This window comes from Hyperolius riggenbachi, chromosome 8 (assembly GCF_040937935.1).
Source record: "Hyperolius riggenbachi isolate aHypRig1 chromosome 8, aHypRig1.pri, whole genome shotgun sequence".
NCBI classification, from domain to species: domain Eukaryota; kingdom Metazoa; phylum Chordata; class Amphibia; order Anura; family Hyperoliidae; genus Hyperolius; species Hyperolius riggenbachi.
The window spans coordinates 61,299,359-61,324,175 of NC_090653.1; the positions used below are offsets into that span (position 1 = coordinate 61,299,359).

Genomic DNA, 24,817 nt, shown 5'->3' on the forward strand with positions numbered 1-24,817 from the left:
TGACTTCACTACTTTGCTGGGATATAAACTCATAATGTTAAGAATCTGCTGCTCCATAAAGAGATAGTCCCTTACTCGCTTTACCAACAATGAAAACTATAGGAAAGAGAACTAAGACTTTAACTCTATTGCTATGTAAAACTTAAATTTTCCTTCTTAAAACAGTAGGTATTTGCAATTATTCCGTTTGGAGTGAGCATATGACATCTCCCACAATGCATCACTGCTGAATATGCAAATCATCCCGGTTTTAAAGAGTAACTGTCAGGCTGCAGAAGCTAATTTAACCCTCTATTCTCCTGTGTTAAACAGTTTAGAAGGAAGCCAAAAAGCCATTAGTGAAGATAAAAATCTCAGTTACCTTTGATGTGTGCTTATCAGAAAAGCTGTTAGACCTAAGAGGACGCAAGCCGCATACTATACTGCAAAGCATTCTGGGGCCCTCCCCTCGGCTGCTAATGAGACGTTACAGAAGCTTGTAATCAGTCCAGCGTGTAGCACTGATAAATCTCCGGGCAGAGTACACTGCAGGAGTCAGTTATTGTTCCTAGCCACATGGCTCATTAATATTCACTGCACACTGTGTTATTCAGTATGAGCTTTTCTGTGATCAGGAAGCAGGCAGGACATGACGACACATTTGACAGAAAAACATGGAACCTGCCATGAGCTGTCAGGAGCATCAATCTCTGCATATACTATATAAAAATTCTGTGAAGTACAAACGTGGACAGTGAAATGCATATGTAATGTAAGTACAGCCAATCTTTAGCTACTGATATATGTGTTTGTTTTCTCTGAGACCTTATACCTAACAGCTCCTCTTTAAGAAGGCAAATTTATGGTTTGCAAAGCATTTTAGTAAGAGGGATTTTGGTCTATTTTTTAGCTCATTACACACTCCCAGGAGTTCTAGTTAAAGGGAACCTAAACTGGAAGGGATAGGGATGTTTCCTTTTAAACAATACCAGTTGCCTGGCATCCTACTGATCTCTGTGGCTGCAGTAGTGGCTGAATCACACACCTGAAACAAGCATGCAGCTAATCCAGTCTGACTTCAGTCAGAGCACCTGATCTGCATGCTTGTTCAGGGGCGTTGGCTAAAAGTATTTGAGACACAGGATCAGCAGGAGAGTCAGGCAACTGGTATTATTTTAAAAAGAAAAATCCATTTCCTTCTCAGTTTAGGTTCCCTTTAACCATGAGCTTGCTGGGCAAGCTATAATGCCATTGAGATTGCTCCTGGTACTATCAGCTTGCTGGCACTGCAAAACCAGGTTGACCTATTAGGATCTGTAGTACTACTAGGTGAAAAAGTAAACCTGGATAAAAATTTAAAAAATGTATACATACCAGGGGCTTCCTCCAGGGGCTGGAGGAAGCCCCTGGTATGTATACATTTTTTAAATTTTTATCAGGCAAATCACTCCCTCGCCATCCTTGTCTGCCACCTGGATCTTCCACTAGATGCTCCATAACTCCACGAATCAGGGCGTACTGCACATGCCCTGCCGCCAGGTGCATTCTGCGCCTGCCCAGTACTACTGCACATTCTATGATACATACTGTACATAGACATAGGACTATGGGATTAGACTGTGAGCCCATCTGAGGGACATGTATGCTGTGTTCTCCCCAGACATTTTTTTTCCAGCCAGTTGGCATGAAATAGTAGCCGGGTGGCATGAAAAAGTAGCCAGGTGGGGTGAGATGACAGAATGCCGGGCCGGTGCTTCTGTGTACAACTCTGCTGACAGCATAGGAGGAGTTGAGCTAATGACACCTGGGTGCTCACCAAAACTAGCCGGGCGGATCATCCAGCTAAAAGAGCCTGGTGAGAACACTGTTTATGTATCGTGTAGTGTATGCATCGCAGTCTAGGGCCAATTTAGGGGGAAGGCAATAAACGTATCTGTATGGTTTTGGGATGCGGGAGGAAACCCACATAGCCTCAATTCACTAAGCTTTATCAAACACTTTATTAAACGTTTGATAATTTACTTCATGGGTAAAATCTAATTTTCAATTCACATATATATCTATATATATATATATATATATATATATATATATATATATATATATAGAATATCGTTTTATCGATAAAACAATCAATAAATCTATAACACCTTAGTGAATTCAAAATTGGATTTTACCCATGAAGTAAATTATCAAACGTTTGATAAAGTGTTTGATAAAGCTTAGTGAATTGAGGCTTTAGAGTCTGCAAAGCGAGAGTGCTAACCACTACGCCACTGTGCTGCCCATGGTCTTTATTTAGCAAAAGCCAGATGTTTTTGCCATATTAAAAAAAAAAAAAATTTGAATATCCATTATTTGTATATAGATATATAAGACACGGCCCTAAACTAAGGCTTTATGGGTAACTGCTGTTTCACAAGCTTCGGTGGAAAACACAATCTTCCTCCTGCTCAGAATTCACAAGCAGTGGCGGTTACCAGATCACTTCAACTCAACCGTTAGCCTACTGAAGATAAATTTAAATATGCCTTTGTGTTCTCAAACCCGCCGTTACGGGTGACTGCATTCATGCAAAACAAGGTGACATTCTAAGGCTGAATTGTTCCTTCTTATTTGGGAGCTTCTTTGAGACTCTAGCGCCACCTTCTGGTGCCTTCATAACATGGAAATGGTGACGTTATTAAATTGGGTGCGAAGACCATTTGTATTTCAGGCTGGGAACACACTAGGCAGAAACGCTAGAGTTGCGTAAAAGGCAGCGTTTATGCGTATAATGTTAGTCAACGGGTTGCATAAAAAAAACTCATATAAAAACACATTTGCGCTTTGCATAAGTTTTACAATATGCTTTTTTAAAAACGCTGGTTTTGTTGTTTATTTTTAAAAATCGCATACAATGAAAGTCGATAGTGACCCAATGTAATGTGTTTTGTATGCGTTTTTGAAAAATGAACTATGTTTTCTGAGGTATTGCTGCTTCATGTTGTCTTCCTAGAGATTTGCATAAAACAATAGAAAAACGCATGCAAAATGCATACAAAACGCATGTGTTTTGTATATGCAATGCGCAAATGCATTAAAACGCACGCAAATGCAAAAAATGCATGTACTGGAACAAAAACGCAAAACGCAAAGGCATATAGAAAATACATGCAAAATGCAATACAAACGCATGTGCACAAAAACGCAACGTTTCCCGCACTGCTAAGTGTGCACCCAGCCTGAAAGTGAATATCAACTGCAAAAAAAAAATAAATTATAATTTAAGGGACTCCGAGCACCTCTCATGTGTATGCCTTTAAGGCTCCGACCAGTACTGCAAAGTACTTAAAGGGTAACTGAAGTGAGAGAGATGGAGGCTGCCATATTTATTTACTTTTAAGCAGTACCAGTTGCCTGGCTATCCTGCTGATCCTCTGCCTCTAATACTTTTAGCCACAGACCCTGAACAAGCATGCTGCAGGTCAGGTGTTTCTGACATTATTGTCAGATCTGCCAAGATTAGCTGCAAGCTTGTTTCTGGTGTCATTCAGATACTACTGCAGAGAAATAGACCAGCAGGGCTGCCAGGCAACTGGTATTTTTTAAAAGGAGATAAATATGGCACCCACCATATCACTCTCACTTCAGTTCCCCTTTAAAGATGCATACCTTTCTGTAGCTTGTGCTCGCCGTTCTACACCAAATAGTTTTCATTTGATTTCAATTTAAAAATCGCAGCTGCCATCTTGGCTATGTTATAACATTCGGGTCACCCCTGTCTTCTCTGTTATAGAAGTGCATCACTGAATGAATCAGGAAGAGGAAGTGACACGCATGGCTATTGCAAGAGGCTCCTCCAGAGGGGTCATAGCATGACTTTGTTGGAAGTCGTCTGGCTTAAAGGCATGCCCATGAGAGGTGCTCGGAGTCCCTTTAACTATGGAGAGGGAAGGCTCTGGGCCATATAGAGCCTTCCTGCTTCTCTCACGGTCCCCTCGTTTCAGCGCTGTCACCCTTGCGTGCTCTCCCATGCACAGTACAGAGTCGCCCGTCTTCAGGAGCACTTGGGCTTCCAAATACTTCCGAACCTTACTGTGGCGGCAGATTGGAGCAAGGGGACCAGGAGAGGAACAGGAAGGCGCTATAGGACACCAAGCCTTCCCCCTCCATAAGTATCTGGCTTTAAAGCGGACCTGAACTCAGAACTTTTTCTCTGCTCTAAAAGATAAGCAACAGCATTAATGACCTTAAAAGAAAAAAATGTCTGTTACAGTTGATACAAATCCTGCAATAAATCTGCAGTGTGTCTACTTCCTGCTTTCATGGAAGCAGACATAGGGATAACATCCTGTGTTTACAAATTAGCTGCTCTGCTGAGGCAGCCAGCTGACACAGCTGAGAGTTCAAGCTACAGTTGTGATTAGTCACAGATGAGGGGGAATTCCACAGGCTAAATTCTCTAAATACATACAGGGTGCATTTCTCAATATTTCCCTTTTGTCCTGTGCAGGGCTGTGGAGTCGGAGTCGAGGAGTCAGGGCAATTTTGGGCACCCGGAGTCTGAGTTGGAGTCATGGTTTCATAAACTGATTAGTCGGAGTCGGGAGTCGGATGATTTTTGTACAAAATCCACAGCCCTGTTAAATATTAGACTAAGGAGTTGGAGTAGGGGCAATTTTGGTTACCGGGAGTCGGAGTTGGAGTCGTGGTTTCATAAACTGAGGAGTTGGAGTCGGAAGATTTTTGTACCGACTCCACAGCCCTGGTCCTGTGCAAGAGTTCAGGTGCACTTTAAAGTCTACTAAGATTACTGGCTCCTGTAAACCATTTTGCTACACATAGGAATTGTACGCTGCTACAACAGTGTAAAATCCAAGGGAAACCCTGCCTACCACCCCAGCATCATCCTCCTTGTCTTCCACACTGGTGACACTGAGCTGGATTTATTGAGGTTCTGCAAGTACACCTGACCTGAGAGGGATGTGGAGGCTGCCATAGTTATACACTTTTGAACAATACCAGTTGCCTGGCAGCCCTGCTGATCTCTGACTGCAGTAGTGTCTGAATCACACACCGGAAACCTGGAAGACTGATGACTGAGTTCCTTCACTCAAGCGGGGGATGTGCGTGCATCGGCGCACGCAATTCCCTGTAAAACCTCACCCCAGGACTTGACGCTTTATGGCGTTAGGCGGTCCTGGGGCTGCCACCTTCCCGACACCTACTGGCGTTAGGCGGTCGGGAATAGGTTAAAATAGTTACGGTGGTGCTAATACAAAACCACTTCAGCCTACAGCCCATTTTACCTAAAACGGCAAACTCCATTTTCCCCCCGTCAGCGCTCCTCCCATTCATTTGGCCATAACTTTATCACTGCTGCTCACACATGAATGATCTATATCTTGTTTTATTTCGCCACAAATAGGGCTTTTTGTGGGCAATACTGGTTTTCAGTAATTACTTTATTTTCTATGCATTTTATAGGCAAGAACAAGAAAGAAAAAATACACTATTTCTCCAATTCCATCCTCTAGTTTTAAAATAAGAAATTGTACTATAAAAACCCTTCCATTTAACTTGCCCATTAGTCCCAGCCATTTAAATTACGTTCCTAGCACAATGTATGACAGCAATACAATATTTGGAAATAAAGGTGTCTTTTTCAGTTTTTTTTCCTGGTCAATTGCAAGCCCTTATGTACTGTAATAACAGTAATATACCCTCATGATATACATATTAAAAAAAGTTGAGTCACTAAGGCAACTATTGTTGGACTTTATTTTAAACGTTTATTTTATTTTTTACATGATTGTTTGCTAACTGGGGTGGGGGGCTTTGGAAGTGAATCGTATTATTTTTATTTTTTTTATAAAAAATTGTGTGGTGTGTGTAATTTTACTTTTTGCCACTAGATAGCAATAAAACACTACCCTGGTTTTCCAGAAAGTGTTTAACTTTTTTTTTTAATTTAATTTCGTTATGTATTCATAAATGGACATGGCCCCTGACTGGGGTCATGTCCATTCACTCCAGGCACTGTGATTGGTTCGGGGAACTCTCAGTTCCCTTCCCCAACCACCGCTTTTGGAAAAGCCGCCAGTTAATAGTGGGGTCGCGCGCACGCAGGCACCCGCCGCTATACCCAGCTGAACACCTTTACGCGTCCAGATAGCCCACAGCGCTGTTTATCTGGACAACTATAGTCATCCAGATAGACTTAAAGAGACACTGAAGCAAAAAAAAAAAGAAAATACAGTGACTGACACTTGAGCTAATAAGCTTCAGAAGACAGAGCTCTCTGTGACTTTGAAAGTTGTGGAGCTCAATGTCTCTTTTGCATAGATAACAACTGGAGTGTCTTAACTCTTCCTGTACTGGAAACAATATTGTAACGATTTGTGTCAGCAAGAAACAGAGTTCTGATTATTAGGTGATCTGCAGTATCACCTATAATGCAAATATATACCTGATTATATGGTGATCTGCAGAATCACCTATAATGCAGGTATATCAGACAGCTGATGTGACAGCAAATAGCAAGTATAGTGATTGGTGCAACAGTAGAACTGATAGGTTTAGCTATACCTCACCAGAGGAGCTGGTGGGTACTAACAGTACAGCGCCCCTCACCAGAGTCAAGGGCCCTCTGGTGAGAGTAGAGTGGTCAGACTAATCGGGTTGGCAACAGACAGACAGATGCAGTACAAAATCGGGAGGCAGAGACAGGAAGGTTTAAACAGGCAGAGTCGGCAGCAAGATCAGATGGGCAGAGGTACAGAATCACTGAGCAGAAGAGTAGTCAGAACGAGCCAGAGTCATGCACAGATATTAACACAGTAATGAATAATCTTTATAGCTATCAAACAATTCCTATCTTGTGTGAAATCCCCGGTTTCCTCCCGGATCAAAGCACACCGGAACTATCTAAGGTCTGAGCGCTAACACCAAGTATTCGCAAGAGCAGACAAGTTGCGAGTGATTCAGCTTGGCTTATGAAGCAGAGGAGACCCCTCCGTCATGCCTACTCCTCTCAGGCAATGAGGAGCGGCGAGTGTCTACTCTGACGTCAGCCGACCGGCCGGTCAGCTAACGCTCCTCCTCCCCGCATAAAGGTCCTGTCTGTGCGCGCGCGCACGCGACATGGCGACCTTATGTGCAGCTGACAAACCCATCCTCGGCGTGTTAGACGCCCGAGGCACGGATAGATTGCTAGGCAGAGAGCTGGAGGCAGCTGCGGTGGTAGCGCTGTTCACCGCAACTGCCTCTCCAATGTTTGTTACAAATATTAGACTTATGTCTCCGCTCCTAATGCTTTATTTCTTAGCTGTACTACACATACAAATCATCATAATTTTTTTTCGCTTCAGCATCCAAGTAGTTAATAAAGACAGGAGAAAGGATTTGTGATTTGAAGCCACTGTCCTCAAGTCCCTAGGGGAAGTTCAGTAAAATACTGCATTCAGTATTACACTTTTTTTTCAAATTCACTAAGATTTCCCACGTTTGGTAACATACAGAAAAAACATGCTTCAATTCACTAAGCCCTTCTCGGTAGCCTCACCAGTTGTGGAGCCCGTCAGGCAGGAAGTTGAGAGTCTTCCCACAAGTGGTGTGCATGAGCCTTTGCATGTTCTGTCCAATGCATCCCCGGCACTGGATGTGCATCTCTGCTAACTAGAGAAAGCTCTTCTGTGTATCAGCATACAGATATGCTGGGTACAGAAAAGCCTTTTTCAATGTCTCATTTTTCTGCTCTGTCCTACTCAAGTCCTGCCCGCCGGTGCATCAGATCTAATGGGATGAGAAGCAGAGCTGTGTGTCTCTCCCTACTGGGCGTCGGCTACATTTGTCAACTTTTCCCGCATGCAGATTGTGAGTTACCGGCTGGAGATAAATACTGAACACTTTTACTTCATTTACCGCATGCTTTAATCTTTGTGAATTGCGATTTCTTGACATTTCTTGAGGTATTTACTGCACAAGTCGGTAATTTACCTTACTAGTCGGTAATTTTACTTTTCAGTACAGTAATAGGTTTAGTGAATTAGCATTTGGCAACAGGGCCGGACCGACACATAGGCTGGGCAGGCACCAGCCTCTAGCCGCAAGTCACTAAGGTCCCGTGGTGGGCGCAGGATCGGCTTCTTCCTCCGCCTAGCTGCATGCCCGCCCCATGTCAGCCTTTGTGCCTCCTGTATTCCCGCTGCCAGTGTGCTGCGGGCAGCAAGGATTGTCTCTACTACCTCTCCCTCTGAGTCTGAGAAGTTGCAGGCTGGTTGCTATAGTGATGATTGCACTGCTCTCTCCCTGGGCATGTATGTACAGAGAGAAAGCCAGCGCAGTGTGCAGCTCATGTAGTAGCCTATGCTGCTGCTGGTAGCTCTGATGTCCGTGAATCCCGCCCTAATCTCCTAACACTGTGTTGTCTGGTTGTTGGTATGGTGATGAGACTGTCGCCGCCACGCTCTCTCCATCCTTACAGGTGTGTAAGCACAGAGAGAGCCAGTGCAGCGTTCATCTCCCACAGCCTATGCTGCAGCTGCTAGCTCCCGCACCCTTCTCCTGACAATCCAGCCCCCTTCTAAATGTCCCTCTCAGTCTCAGTGTCTGCTTGTGGTGTGGTGGACATGTAGCCAGGACTCAATTGGCGCCCGAGGCCACACACCGTGAGTAGTACTTGTAATCGGATTCTGACTGCCTAGTTATAGAAAGATCTGCAGGCTGCATAATCTACCACATTTGTCTATAGGTGTAGCAGAATAAGTATGTTTTTGGGGATATGTATGACCAAGGGCTTGATTCATTATTAGTAATGCGCTGTTTAATTGGTAATAAAATTGGTGCCGCCATGTACATGCCCGGTGAACGATGCAAACAATTTCCGGCTGAGAGCGCCGATCGGAAGGGGGGCGGGGGGGGGGGGGGGAGCGCACTTGGGCAGCTCAGCCTCTGCTGTTGTGTACCTTGTCCCAGCCCTGTTTGGCAAGGTGATTGGTAAGGTTTAGTGAATTGAGGCCATTGTTGCAACGAGTGAGGAATACATTCCTACCTACGGGGCAGCATGGTGGCGTAGTGGGCAGCACACTGGCGTTGTGGGCAGCACTCTCGCATTGCAGCGCTGGGTCCCTGGTTCAAAACCCAGCCAGGTCAACATCTGCAAGGAGTTTGTATTTTCTCCCCGTGTCTGCGTGGGTTTCCTCCAGGCACTCCGGTTTCCTCCCAAATCCCCCAAAAATATACTGATAAGTTAATTGGCTTCCCCCTAAATTAGCCCTAGACTACGATACATGCACTACATGCCACATACATAGACATATGACTGTGGTAGGGACTAGATTGTGAGCCCCTCTGAGGGACAGTTAATGACAAGACTATATTCTCTGTACAGCGCTGCGTAAGATGTCGGTGCACTACTGCTGCTGCTACTGCTACTACTACTAACTGGAAGTGTACAGATCCTCACACACAAAGTGAACTGAGACTTTACTATAGATTTATACAGCACAGGCAAAAACTTACTGTCCATTGTCAATGTTTGTATTCTGGGCCAGGTTCAGGGCTGCAATTTTCATGAGGTTCTGTAAAACAAGAGAAGTGATATAAGTGAGACAACCCCATTGCTGAGCAAAGATGATGAATTTATTCTACAGAAATTCTCAACAAGAGCTCCTCTCAGTTCTGCTTCCTCTCTCAGCCTACACAGTGCAGCGAAAAATCTGAGATAGGATCACATGATCGTGACCAGCCATTCACAGACAAATCAATCACCTAATCAAAACTCGTCACTCAACAGAATGTCTGGAGAATCAGCTGAAAAACTCTAACTGGCTCTGGACCGACGCAGTACGAATCTATGTCCAACAGGCGGTGCTATAAGACGGCAGAGCTCTGTAAGCAGGTCAGGAGCCGCTTTCATTGGCTCCTGACCGCGTGTCACGGAGAGCTAATCACATTGGCTCCCAGTGATGGACAAGGTCAGGAGCCAATGAAAGCGGCTCCTGACCGGCTGCCAGCACTCTGCCGTCAGAGACAGTAGAGAGAGCAGCCTGCCGCAATGGGGCAGCGTCGTGACCGATGAGAGCGGCGGGTATGTGCTGCGATTCGTCAGGAGGCGGCATTTTACCGTGCCAGCAGTCTCTGGTCCTGAAGGGGGCAGAGACTGCTGGTACAGAAATGGTTAATAAAAATCTAAAAAGAAACACACATAGCTCTACATAATGCTGGATACACACGTTGAGATTTCCCGTTCGATTTCCGGGATCGAACGGATCGAATCGATTATTTCCAACATGCTCGATTCGGATTTCGATCGTTTCTGCCGTCGATTTGCATGTTAAGTATGCCAAATCGACGGCAGAAACGATCGAAATCCGAATCGAGCATGTTGGAAATAATCGATTCGATCCGTTCGATCCCGGAAATCGAACGGGAAATCTCAACGTGTGTATCCAGCATAACACTGCTAGTCCAGAAAAAGAAGAGTGAGAAAAAAAAGAGAATCTATGCTGCTTCTTCTAATAAAATCATATCTATCATTTCCAGCAAGCAATGCAGCAAAAAAACATAATAACACCTTTCTAGTCAACGGAGAGCGAAAAAGAGAAGTGCTGGCAGATGAAAGTCATCAGGTGCAAATTAGCTGGTGGCTTCCTTTCAGCTCTAAAAGATAAGCAACAGCACACAGCAATAACCTTTTAAAGAAAAACATTTCTTGGCTACAGCTGATACAAATCCTGCAATAAATCGGCAGTGTGTCTACTTCCTGCTTTCATGGAAGCAGACATGTTGTTAACATCCTGTGTTTACAAGTTAGCTGATCTACCATGGCAGAGGAGATTCCTGAGCTCACACAGCTGAGAGATAAAATAAAACCCAAATTACACTTGTGATTTGTCACAGTTGAGGAGGAATTAGGCTAAAGTCTCTAAATACATACAGGGTGCATTTCTATAGGTTTTCCTTCTGTCCTGTGCAAGAGTTCAGGTCCACTTAAATTAGCTCATGGCAAGGAAATGAACAGCGCTATTTAAAAACAAATAAGTGCCTACCTGCAAAAGAGTGCAAGCCCCACTTGTGGGATATAATACACACTTAGCATACACATGATCTGTCTACCACTGGAGGATGTTGGTTTCCATAACAGCTTGCATGCAACTTGTTAAAGGGAACCTTAACTGAACGGGGGTTAAAGAGTTACACTTACCTGGGGCTATTACCAGCCCCCTGCAGCAGTCCTGTGCCCTCGGAGCTGCTCTGGAATCCTCTGGTCCCCCGCTGTCACTTAGGGCCCGTTCACACTGCACGCGTTTCCAGCCGCGTTTTGGAAACGCGTGCAGGTGGCCAAAACGCACGACATCAGACATTGCATAGAGTGCAATGTCTGATGTTCACACAGCATGCGTTCCGGACCTATGCGGTCCGGGAACGCATGCTGCACGCAGATTTTACAAAAACGCGCGGCTGTCCCATTCACTTTTCAGTAATGGGATCAGCCACGCAACGCATACGAACGCGGACATGCGTGCGTTCGTACGCGTTGCGGTCCGCATGCGTTGCGGTCCGCATTTTGTAGTCTGAACGGGCCCTTAGTTTTGTTTTTGACGACTCACCAGTCGGCCGGCCGCCATGCGTATTATTGGACGCATTCACTACTGCAATTAGCGCTGTTGCGGATCGCAACGCGTACAAAAATACGCGTTGCCGCATAGCTACGCATGCGGAATACGGCAACGCGTATTTTTGTACGCGTTGCGGTCCGCAACAGCGCTAATTGCAGTAGTGAATGCGTCCAATAATACGCATGGCGGCCGGCCGACTGGTGAGTCGTCAAAAACGAAACTAAGTGACAGCGGGGGACCGGAGGATTCCAGAGCGGCTCCGAGGGTGCAGGACTGCTGCAGGGGGCTGGTAATAGCCCCAGGTAAGTGTAACTCTTTAACACCCGTTCAGTTAAGGTTCCCTTTAAGTACTCGTCCAACATCCTCCAGTGGTAGACAGGTCATGTGTATGCTAGGTGTGTATTTTATCCCACAAGTGGGGCTTGCACTCTTTTGCAGGTAGGCACTTACCTGTTTTTAAATAGCACTGTTCATTTCCTTGCCATGTACTAATTTCATTCATTTTTGGTCAGCTGCTCCCACTTAACAGCCATGCTTTTGGTGTATATGCAGAGCCTCTGTTTGGGTTCAAGGTGCGTTTGCAGTTTCTGGGGGGGCTCAGCGCACCTCTGATTGGAGGCCATTCGGAGGCGGCCTGGTGATGCGCTGATCCACCTTTTGCGCGCATAAATTAGCTGCCAGGGGGCCCATCAACCAAACGATTCGATCATTTTATTGAATCGGAGGAAAATTGGTGCTGCAACATGGCCACCCGATCGATTTTTCAATCAATGTCAGGGCTAAATCGGTCAAGAGGATCAATCGGGAATGCTGGTAATATCTTGGTCGCAAGGGCTCAATCGATCAGTGTGAAGTATGTAAGCAGCCAACAGATCTCTCTCTATAGAGATGCAATCAGGAGAGGGATCTATCTCATGGCTGATCTGCCCATACATGGAGTAGTGTATGGATACCTTGAGGCCTCTTGCACACTGGACGCATTGTGTCGCATCGCGGTACTGACCCCTCTCTGATCGGAATCTGAACAAAGATGGATGGATTCCTTCCACACAAATGCTTACCTCGGGAAGTAAATGCTCTACTGCACAGGCCTGAGTTGCCTGTGCAGTAGAGCGGACCCAATTGGCATCGGCTATTTCCGCCTGAGCCAATTGGGGAGCCGTTACTGCACCTGCGCTGGCGCAGGTAAATATTGCAGGTGCTACTGTGCCTACGCCACAGCCAACTTTCCTTGTCGTCTGTGGTTTAAAGGGGCCAGCGCTGCCACCATGGGACGGAGGAACTCTGGATAGGATCCAGAGGCTTCCCCCTCCCGAGGCAAGTACCACCCAGGGGACATTTTTCACTTTACAGTGTCTCTTAAAAGGACACCTGAAGTGAGAGGTATATGGAGGCTGCCATACGCATTTCCTTTTAAACAATGTTACTTTCCTCCTGATGCCTAACCTCTCCATACTGTATTATTTAGCTCCTACTAATGACTACATCTAAAGGCGTCCATTCACTTACAGATGGGACCCCACGTGGCCAAAAGATAGATCCCTCTCAGATCAGAATCTGACCAGAGAGGGATCTATTCCTGCCACACTACACATACATTTTTGATAGATTTCATCATGAAAAAAAAAAAAACAACAACTATGGACCATTAGGTGACCCAGTAATGCTCTCCCCGCCAATCAAACGCCAGCTGATGGGCTCCCTAGGTCTCGCCAAGCTAATAGTGCTTCCTCAGGTCCCAGCAGAATACTCACAGCAGCAGGACGATCTCACCTGTCCGGCCGCTGCTCTCCCTCGTGTCCTTCCCTCTTTATCTCCCCGTCAGCTGTTCTCTGTGACCTGGTAGAATGTATGTACTCACGTAACATGCCACAGGGTCAGGAGAATGAGAGCTAGCCTGGATGAAGACCAAAAGCCATCGACAGTAGGGAGTGTGCGGATGGACAGCAGAGTTCATTTCTCTACCGCAAGCACTCTGGAAAGGGGAGCACGTCACTGGATCCGAGGCCCTGGGAAACTGCCTACCACTGAGGCCCCCAACCCTTTTTTTAGCTAGATCGTATGATCATCAATTTCTGATAAAAGTTTGGGGTATCGATCTTCAGCATATTTGACCACAGTGATGGAATCTGTTTGAGAAAATCAATTAGCGTATGGGGATTTCCTTTACCATAAACTGAAAGGACAACTGTAGTGAGACTTATACGGAGGCTGCCATATTTATTTCCTTTTAAAGTGTAATTGTCGGGCATAAAATAAAAAATCAATTCTTTATTTTTATCTGGTAAACAAGTAATAAGGATGCTAACCAGGCAATCCAAAAGTTAAAAATCACTATTACTTTTCTTGTTGATAAATGATCATTCCCCAGTTTACCTGACTCTTATTTGGTGCACACAAAATTTGGGACAAAAAAAGGAAGTTGCAGGGCATGCTGGGTTGTCCTATTTTGCTTCACTACTTCCCCCTCAGACTTAACTAATGCAGCCTGATGGGGTGAAGCCTCTTTCCCTCCTGTTTACCCCTCCCACACCTCTGTTCCTCTCCGATTGGCCAGTATTTCTCATGCTGAGACAATGCACTTTCTACAGTGGAGGACGGGCAATGCATAAACAATGCGGCAGAAGAGAGTAAGGGAGGAAATGACATCAGGATTGGCTTCAAAATAGCCACCCTTAAGAGCTTCTCTTTTTTACTGTAGAAAAAAAAAATCACTAAAATAAAAACATGGATAGTGCAATACATCTGTTATGTAAGTAGAGCAACTATTTATCTACTTATATACTGATAGGGGTTTTTTTTTTCAAAGATAGTATGGCTGACAGCTCCTCTTTAAAAGATACCCGAATTGACATGTGACATGATGAGATAGACATGTGTATGTACAGTGACTAGCACAGAAATAACTATGCTGTGTTCCTTTTTTTTTCTTTCTCTGCCTGAAAGAGTTAAATATTAGGTATGTAATTGGCTGACTCAGACAGGAAGTGACTAAAGCGTGACCTTCACTGATAAGAAATTCCAACTATAAAACACTTTCCTAGCAGAAAATGGCTTCTGAGAGCAAGAAAGAGGTAAAAAGGGGATTTTCTTATCAGTGAGGGTCACACTGTAGTCACTTCCTGACTGAGTCAGCCAATTACATACCTAATATTTAACTCTTTCAGGCAGAGAAAGAAAAAAAAAGGAACACAGCATAGTTGTGTGCTAGGCAATGTACAAACACATGTCTATCTCATCATGTCACGTCAGTTCGGGTATCCTTTAAACCAGAGGTCCCCAACCTGGGGGCCGCGGCCCCCTGGGGGTCCGTGGGCAGATTTCTGGGGGGCCGCGGCGGATCTGGCCTTTCTCCCTCTCCCCCCAGCTGCCGCCGTTCCTGATACCTTATGAGCGGGCGGCCGCTTTCTTCCTTATATTCCCCATAGCCCCTCTCCTCTTTGAAGCATCTCGTATTACAGCAGCGCTTGCTGTGCGCATGCTGTAAGGAGGGAAGGAGGCGGGCAGCGTTCCCATGGTAACGGCGATCGCCGCTACAGGAAGCCGCTGCCCTATTTCCTACCCTTCCTTACAGCAGCCGCGCGGGAAGCGCTGCTGTAATACGAGGTGCTGCAAGAGGAGCTATGGGGAATACAAGGAAGTGACCGCCCGCTCGTAAGGTAACAGGAGCGGCGGCCACGGGGGGGGGGGGGGCTGTGCGGGGGAGAGGAGAGGCTACACTGGGCTAACTGTACTGGCGACACTGGGGCAGCGATACTGGGCTAACTATACTTGCTATTCTGGGCTAACTATACTTGCTATTCTGGGCTAACTATACTTGCTATACTGGGCTAACTATACTGGCTATACTGGGCTAACTATACTGGCTATACTGGGCTAACTATACTTGCTATACTGTGGTAACTGTACTAGCTATACTGGGGTAACTATACTTGCTATACTAGGCTAACTGCACTTGCTATACTGTGGTAACTGTACTTGCTATACTGGGGTAGCTATACTTGCTATACTAGTCTAACTGTACTTGCTATACTGGGGTAACTACTGGCTATACTGGGGTAGCTATACTTGCTATACTAGGCTAACTGTACTTGCTATACTGGGCTAACTGTACTTGCTATACTGAGGTAACTACTGGCTATACTGGGGTAGCTATCCTTGCTATACTAGGCTAACTGTACTTGCTTCAGTGTGGTAACTATACTTGCTATACTAGGCTAACTGTACTTGCTATAGTGTGGTAACTGTACTTGCTATACTGGGCTAACTGTACTTGCTATACTGGGGTAACTACTGGCTATACTGGGGTAGCTATACTTGCTATACTAGGCTAACTGTACTTGCTATAGTGTGGTAACTGTACTTGCTATACTGGGCTAACTGTACTTGCTATACTGTGGTAACTATACTTGCTATACTAGGCTAACTGTACTTGCTATACTGGGGTAACTACTGGCTATACTGGGGTAGCTATACTTGCTATACTAGGCTAACTGTACTTGCTATAGTGTGGTAACTGTACTTGCTATACTGGGCTAACTGTACTTGCTATACTGTGGTAACTGTACTTGCTATACTAGGCTAACTGTACTTGCTATACTGGGGTAACTACTGGCTATACTGGGGTAGCTATACTTGCTATACTAGGCTAACTGTACTTGCTATAGTGTGGTAACTGTACTTGCTATACTGGGCTAACTGTACTTGCTATACTGTGGTAACTGTACTTGCTATACTAGGCTAACTGTACTGGCTATACTGTGGTAACTGTACTTGCTATACTGGGGTAACTATACTTGCTATACTAGGCTAACTGTACTTGCTATAGTGTATTAACTGTACTTGCTATACTGGGCTAACTGTACTTGCTATACTGTGGAAACTGTACTTGCTATACTGTGGAATCTGGGAAAAAAGGGGGGGGCTGCTGCCGCCGACACTAACCACCTAACCACGCCCACTCACCCCCGGGGCCCCGGAGAAAATTTTGGTCGGGATAGTGGGCCCCGGGCTCAAAAAGGTTGGGGACCCCTGTTGCCTGGAAGTCTTGTTGGTCTCTTAGGCTACAGTTACGTCTGAATAACACCAGAAAAAAAGCATGCAGCTAATCTTGTCAGATCTGACAATAATGCCAGAAACACCTGATCTCAATATGCTTGTTCAGGGTCTATGACTAAAAGTAGTAGAGACAGAGGATCATCAGGATAGCCAGGCAACTGGTATTGCTTAAAGTGAACAAAAGCGCATGCGTGTGTGTGTGTATTTTTTTTATTAATCACACACACACACACACACACACACACACACACACACACACACACACACACACACACACACACACACACACACACGAGTTGGACAAAGTAATGGAAGCACCTAACATTTTGGCATCATAATCTTTGAATATGTTTTAAGCAATCAAAACTTGACATGTTACTTTTTTTTGTTTATTTTTGTTATTTGATATGTTTATTTAAAATAATTGTTTTTTACAGATATTTAAACCAAAGTTGGTTATAATTTATAAAAATGGCAGATCTCTCAGACTTTCAGAGAGGTCAAATTGTTGGTGCTTGTATGGCAGGCGCTACTGTAACAGAAACTGCCGGAATGCTTGGCATTTCAAGAGGTACTGTCTCAAAAGTAATGACTGCCTGAAACAGAAGGAAAAACGTCTTCAGCAAAGCACAGTTGTGGCCAAAAGTCGCAGTTGTCTGAGAGTGACCGTCGGACTCTAAATCGAATTGTTAGAAAAGTTTGCAAGACCACAGCTCCTAAAATCACCTCAAAGCTGAATGAACACCTACACAACTCAGTTTCCACAAAAACTGTTCGTCGGGAGCTGCACAAATCTGGATTCCACAGAAGAACTGCAATTAGAAAACCTCTGCTCTCAAAGACAAATGTTTCATAGCGTTTAGAGTGGTGTAGAAACCACCAGAATTGGTCCCTCGAGCAGTGGAAAAATGTGATTTTCTCCGACGAATCATTGTATACCTTAATTCCGACCTCTGGCCGAGTGTAAGTTTGGAGACACCCGAAAGAAGCATTTCATCCAGACTGCCTTCTCCCAACTGTAAAACATGGCGGGGGTTCTATGATGATTTGGGGTGCTATTTCTTGGAAATCTGACGGGCCAATGATTTCCCTTCATAGAAGAATTAACAGCCGAGACTATTTAGGAATTTTGGGCGACCAAGTTCATCCTATTATTCAATAACTATTTCCGGAGGGGAATGCCATCTTTCAAGATGATAATGCCCCAATCCATACAGCTAGAATTGTTAAAGAATGGCACAAGGAACATTCTAATGAAGTTGAGCATCTCATCTGGCCACCACAATTCCCAGACCTCAACATTATTGATCATTTATGGTCGTTATTAGAGAATCAATTAAGAAGTTAATTTCCGCTGCCATCGTCGCTAAAAGTACTGTATGGTGTTTTCAGAATCAGAATCATTTATGTATAGCCAAGCACGACTTGGTCGTGCCCGGAATTGGGCTTGGCACAAAGCAGGTACAGGAAAAGACAGGCAACAGAGATAACAGGAAGCATACATCAAACATAATGTAGTATGACAACAGAGAAAAACCTTGTTCACAGTAAATAAGGAGATCTGCCGTGCAGACATGCTTAATGGACAGTTCTGGCTAGTTGGGGAAGAACGGTTCTGGTTGGGGAAGAACAGGCTGATGGGAGGACGGTGCAGTGGTGGAGGGGGATGAGCGAGAGTCTAGAGAGTTCAGTGATTTGACTGCTGAGGGGAAGAAACTGTTCCTGGGCCTTGAGGTCCTGGTGGAGATGGACCGATACCTCTGACCCGAACGGAGCCGACTGAAGTAGCGAGAGCCTGGGTGTGAGGAAATCGTTAGCGATCTGCATAGCTCTAGAGCACAGTCTGGTGTTGTAGAGGCGGGAGAGGATTTCCAGTGATTCTTTCCGCTGATCTCATGACCCTCTGTAGCTTGTGTCTGTCACTGGCAGAGGAGCCAGCGTACCAGACCAGTATAGAAAAGCACAGGACAGATTCAATTGTGGCTGAGTAGAAGCTTGTCAGGAGTTTCTGGTCCATACCGAACTTCCTCAGTTGGCGGAGGAAGAATAGTCTCTGCTGGGCTTTCTTCTGGATGGAGGTGGTGTTGGCCTTCCACCTCAGGTCAGCGGAGATGGTTGTGCCCAGGAGACGAGCGCAGGGGAGTCGTGAGACTTCCGTGCCTTCTATATGGATTGGGGGTGGGGTGCGTTTTCTAAAGTCTATGATCAGCTCAACAGTTTTTGCTGATCATTACCGTCACCAGATACTTTCGACCTGGTGACGGTAAGCCTCCTGATCGTTGTTGGTGATGAGTCCCACAATGGTGGTGTCGTCGGCAAATTTGATAACTTTGACGGAGCTTTCAGTGGATTCGCAGTTGTTTGTATACAGGGAGAACAGGATCGGTGACAGGACGCAGCCCTGTGGATCCCCTGTGTTGGTGGTCCTTGGCTGAGAGAAGATGGTACCCAGCTTGACGACCTGGGATCTGTTTGTGAGGAAGTCGGTGATCCACAGGCGCAGGGAGGGGTGGACATTGAGCGCAGCAAGGTTCTCCTGAAGTATTTTAGGGCTGATGGTGTTAAACGCCGAGCTAAAGTCAAGGAGGAGGATCCTGGCGTATGAGTTCGCTCTGTCCAGGTGCTCGTAGACTGACTCCAGGCAGATGTTGATGGCGTCGTCAGTGGACCTGTTCTCTCTGTATGCAAACTGGTGTGGGTCTAGCAGGGGCTCTGTTGAGACTTTTAGAAGGGGCATGACCATGCTCTCAAAAGTTTTCATAATGACGGATGTAAGAGCCACAGGTCTGAAGTTGTTGAGGTTGGTGACTCCCTGCTTCTTGGGTAAAGGGATGATGGTCGACCTCTTGAAACAAGCAGGAACTTTGCCTTCCTGGAGGGATCTGGTAAAGATGGCAGAGAGAATAGGAGCTAGCTGTTGTGCCCCGGTTTTCAGGCATGTTGGGCCTGAGGCTTTCCTAGTAGTTAGGTTTAAAAAGGAAAAAACGGGATATCTATAACCATGTCTATTCCTAATGACAGGGGCCTAGAAGCCCTCAGATATTATCTATTTAAACATTATGAAGATTATGAACGACATGCTGACTTTGTTCTGGACTCAATGAGATTAATACTGAATAACAATTACTTTGAATTTAATGGATCAACTTACAGACAGAGAAGAGGAGTAACCATGGGGGCGGCGTGTTCGCCGGCCTACGCCTGCCTTCACCTAGGATATTGGGAGCAGGAGGTGGTGAGGTGCATGCGTGGGTACGACAAGCACGTCGCCCTCTGGATCAGATATGTGGACGATGTGTTTATGATATGGAAAGGATCAGATTTGGAACTTAAAATGTTTGTGGATGATTTAAATAAAAAATGACAAAAATATATACCTTACCTATACAAGCAGCCCCACGTCAATCTCCTTCCTGGACCTAATGATTAGTAAGAACAATAATACCCTGATTACGAGCTCATTTAGGAAACCATCAGCAGGGAATACCCTACTGTCCGCCAGCAGCTCCCACCTTCCTTCACAGAAATGGGCGGTGCCCACAGGACAGTTCCTTCGACTGAGAAGGAACTGCAACAGATTAGAGGACTTCAAAAAAGAGGCAGGTGATTTAAAGAGGAGATTGAGGGCAAGAGGGTATCCCAATAAAATTATTGATGCCGCATATCAGAAGGCACTGGCCAAGGATAGGAGAGAACTAATCTTTAAAAGGAAAGCCACTAATGGAACCAGCACTCCAGCCAATCAACAGGATCCAATTTGCCGTGTGGTGACCACCTATGGGGCTCACTATAATGAAATAAGGGGTATTCTCCAAAGTCATTGGCACTTACTTCAACGTGACCCAATTATATCTAAAATTGTGGGAAACTATCCGCACATTGCTGCAAAAAGAGGTGTAAACCTTAACGACCTATTGGTGAAAAGCGAATATGGCTGGAGCGTAACGGTAAAGAAAAAAATGGCAAGAAATGGTATGCATAAATGTGGCGACTGCACTATGTGCAGACATGTTGAAACAGGAGACACTTTTTCCAACTATGATGGCACTAAGTCTTTTTATATAAATGACTATTTCTTGTACAACTTCAAAAGTAATCTATAAAATAAGCTGTCCTTGCAACTTAAGCTATATTGGAAAGACATATAGACCACTGAATGCAAGAATCGGAGAACACCTGTCCAATATTAGAAGCACCACAATTGATAAGAAAAAACTGAATCCTTTGGCAATGCACTTTAGAACGGTACATAACTGATGTTTCAGGTTTTAAAGTAAAAGGAATTTATAAATTAAATATAAGTCCTAGAAGAGGAGACTTTGACAAACAACTGCTTAGAAAAGAATCCATGTGGATCTACCAATGTGGAAGCCTATACCCAAACGGCCTGAACAAGGATTTAAATATAAAATCATTTCTATAGTTTATAATGAACTTTTTTGTCCCTTGAACTACAGTTCCAAATTTGTCCACAAGATGTCACTCCAGTAAGGACATGCGTATAAGCGTATCTCTATGCGTCCCAGCGTGGCTATAAAAGAAAGCTCTGCACATGCGCAGTACGTCTGAGGAAGTCCAGAGTGACGAAACGCGTCACATGCTGTGTGACGCCGATCCAGGAAGCTACCTCCGTAGCGTCCCCCGTGCCTCCGCATCCTTCCTCACCTCCCAGTCAGCCATACATAGATACGAAATCTGAAAAGAATCAACTTACAGCCGATAACCAAAAGGGATCCGAGCGGACATCATACAATCGTTAGCGGTGGTCGAGAAACCCGATTCCAGGGCATCCCACCATGATGTATTCCAGCAGAAGGTTCACCGGAGGTTACGTGAGTTATACTTGATAAAGCCAGTAACAGGATTGAGGTTAGACCCAAGTGGGTCTGTAATTGATGCGTATATGCATATGGCATAGAGGCTTGCTATACTTTGCAAACGGGGTGACAGAGGTGATTACTGCATACTGGATTCCAGGTTGTTGCAACTGAAGCTGACCTTATATATGGGCCTGAAGATAAATGTGTACACAAATTAGTTCTTAACAATAGGAGTGCACTCCAATAGGACTAATATGGCCATTTAATAGGTGCTTCTGTCATTTTTTTAATGGGGGGATTTTATATGTTATGTATGCATGATCTTTTTTGCTACTGAGTCTTTAATAAAGCCATTTGAATTATATTGCCCTAGTGCTCCCCAAATCCACTTTTTGTTTCCTAGTATTTAGCCTTGACAGGAGCCTCAGGATGTCGCCCTCGTTCGCAGTCAGAGAGGGTGAGTTTGGGCATGAAGCAGGTGAGGTGGAGGGAGGAGCAGGTGGCTCCGGTAGCCTTGCACCTGCTGTTTGGTTCTCAAATCTACAGTAGAAGTCGCTGAGGTTCTCAACAAGCTCAGTGCTGGGATTTGCTTGTTGAGGGGGGGGGGGGCTTATAGTTGGTGGCAACCCTGAGTCCCTTCCATACAGCTCGGGAGTCGTTAGAGGAGAGTTTCTGTCTCAGCTTTTCCGCATAGCTCTTTTTGGCCCCTCTCAGTTCCCTGTTCAGGTTGTTTTTTGCCCTTCTGCAGTCTTCCTGGTTACCAGCACTGTGTGCAGCTTCCTTGCAATACCGCAGATGTCGTAGTTTTTTGGTGAACCATGGTTTGTCGTTTGGATAAAGTTTAAAAGTTTTTGTTGTTATACACTGGTCCCCACAGAAGCTAATATATGATGATACGTTGTCCGTCCACTCATCAAGGTTTGGTGATTCCAGGGCCTCCCAGTCCGTGCAGTCGAAGCAGGCTTGAAGTTGTAGCTTAGCCTCACTTGACCATACTTTGGTGGACTTCAGGACTGGTTTTGCAGTTTCCAAGCGCCTCTTGTAGGTTGGTATCAGGTGGATGAGGCAGTGATCGGATGAGCCTAGTGCTGCCCACGGAACAGCCTTATATGCACCTTTCAGGACCGTGTAGCAGTGATCAAGGGTGTTAAGTGTTCCTGGTGGGGCAGGTAATGTGCTGATGGAAGCGTGGTAGCTCTTGGTGGAGCTTTGCCCTATTGAAATCCCCCATTATAATGAACAGAGAGTCTGGGAGGGACGTCTCCCACTGCGTGACTGTGTCGCTGAGAATGCGTAGGGCAGATTTGACATCAGCATCCGGAGGGATGTATGCGCCAACAAGGACATAGGAAGAGAACTCTCTGGGCGAGTATTGTGGTCTGCAGTTTATGAGGAGAGGCTCAAGTTCCAGGGAGCATACTTTGGCAAGTATGGAGGTGTTGGAGCACCAGGTGGGGCTGATGTAAAAACAGATACCTCCACCTTTCCTTTTCCCAGAGATGGTGCTGTCGCGGTCTGCTCGGAAAACATTTGGGAGGGACAGTGGCTGAGAGAGTTCCATCAGGTTCAGTGTTCACATTTATCACAAGCCGTTACCACCGCGCAATCAATCAACCATTCTACTAATCTGACGAATCATTGATCGGGCATGCTTGTGGCACTGGCAACAAGGATTTTTATCTGATTCGATCAAGCCGCCAAGTGTGACCAGATAAATGTATGGCCAGCTTAACCTCCTTGGCGGTATGAAAAATACCGCCAGGAGGGAGCGCAGCAGTTTTTTAAAAAAAAATTTTTTTTTTAATCATGTAGCGAGCCGAGGGCTCGCTACATGATAGCCGCTGCTGAGCGGCATCCCCCCGCCCGCTTCGATCGCCTTCGGCGATCTCCGATCAGGAAATCCCGTTCATAGAACGGGATTTCCTGGAGGGCTTCCCCCGTCGCCATGGCGACGGGGCGGGATGACGTCACCGACGTCACTGACGTCGGGACGTCATTGGGAGTCCCGGGCCACCCCTCGGCGCTGCCTGGCACTGATTGGCCAGGCAGCGCTGGGGTCTGGGGGGGGGGGGGCCGCGCGCCGCAGCAAATAGCGGCGATCGGGCGGGGGCCGGCGGCGATCAGAGTGCTGGCGCAGCTAGCAAAGTGCTAGCTGCGTCCAGCAAAAAAAAAATTATGAAAATCGGCCCAGCAGGGCCTGAGCGGCACCCTCCGGCGGCTTACCCCGTGTCACACACGGGGTTACCGCCAGGGAGGTTAAAGGATACCACAACTGACATGTGGCATAATGAGATAGACATGGGTATGTACAGTGCCTAGCACACAGATAACTATGCTGTGTTCCTTTTTTTCTTTCTCTGCCTGAAAGAGTTAAATATCATGTATGTAAGTGGCTGACTCAGTCCTGACTCAGACAGGAAGTGACTACAGTGTGACCCTCACTGATAAGAAATTCCCCTTTCTTACCTCTTTCTTGCTCTCAGAAGCCATTTTCTGCTAGGAAAGTGTTTTATAGTTGGAATTTCTTATCAGTGAGGGTCACACTGTAGTCACTTCCTGTCTGAGTCAGGACTGAGTCAGCCACTTGCATACCTTATATTTAACTCTTGCAGGCAGAAAAATAAAAAAAGGAACACAGCATAGTTATCTGTGTGCTAGGCACTGTACATACACATGTCTATCTCATTATGTCACATTTCAGTTGGGGTATCCTTTAAAAAGGAAACTGAAGTGAGAAGTATAAAACAATATAGAACACCAGAAACAAGCATGCAGCTAATCTTGCCAGATCTGACAGTAATGTCAGAAACACCTGATCTGCTGCATGCTTGTTCGGGGTCTATGGCTAAAAGTATTAGAGGCAGAGGATGAACAGGACAGCCAGGCAACTGGTATTGCTTATAAGAAAATAAATATGGCAGCCTCCATGTCCCGCTCACTTCAGGTGTCCTTTAAGAAATAAATAAATAATCAGGAGTTGTCCTGTAAGCCTGGCTTCCTCCAGTACTACCTGCAGACTCTCCTTCAGCTGCGGGATGAGCATCCTGTATCTCTGCACCGGGTCAAAGTCCTGCTGTTGCTGCTGCATTCCCAGCTGCTGCTGCTGGCTTCCAATAGGACCCATCTGTGGCCCCGGGCCCCCGCCGCCAGCAGAAGGCTGACCACCGAGCACTTGGTTCATGGGCGCCGCCATGGCTTCCCCAGTCTTCAGTGTCAATCACACAAAGTTTCTAGCGAATCAGAGGCGGCCTTCTGTAACTCCACCCCGGTCTTTCCTTCCATATTCCACACAGCAACAATAGCTGCCTGCTTTCATTCCAGACTACAAATCCCGTCGTGCTTTGCGGCGCCTGGCCC

General features: G+C 45.7%; 1 protein-coding gene across 2 annotated transcripts in view; it reads right to left on the bottom strand.

Annotated features, from left to right (window-relative positions):
* MED29 (mediator complex subunit 29) overlaps positions 1-24,756 on the bottom strand; it is a 165,884-nt gene extending 141,128 nt beyond the window's left edge. Inside the window, exons 1-2 of one of the 2 annotated variants that reach the window (XM_068250471.1) lie at positions 24,471-24,756; positions 9,484-9,542 (exon numbers count right to left, since the gene is read on the bottom strand). In XM_068250471.1, the coding sequence (XP_068106572.1) occupies positions 9,484-9,542; positions 24,471-24,653 (242 nt within the window). In that variant the 5' untranslated portion in view covers positions 24,654-24,756. The remainder of the gene's footprint in view (positions 1-9,483; positions 9,543-24,470) is intronic. The other variant, XM_068250470.1, reaches the window with a different exon arrangement.
* Positions 24,757-24,817: the final 61 nt, after the last annotated feature.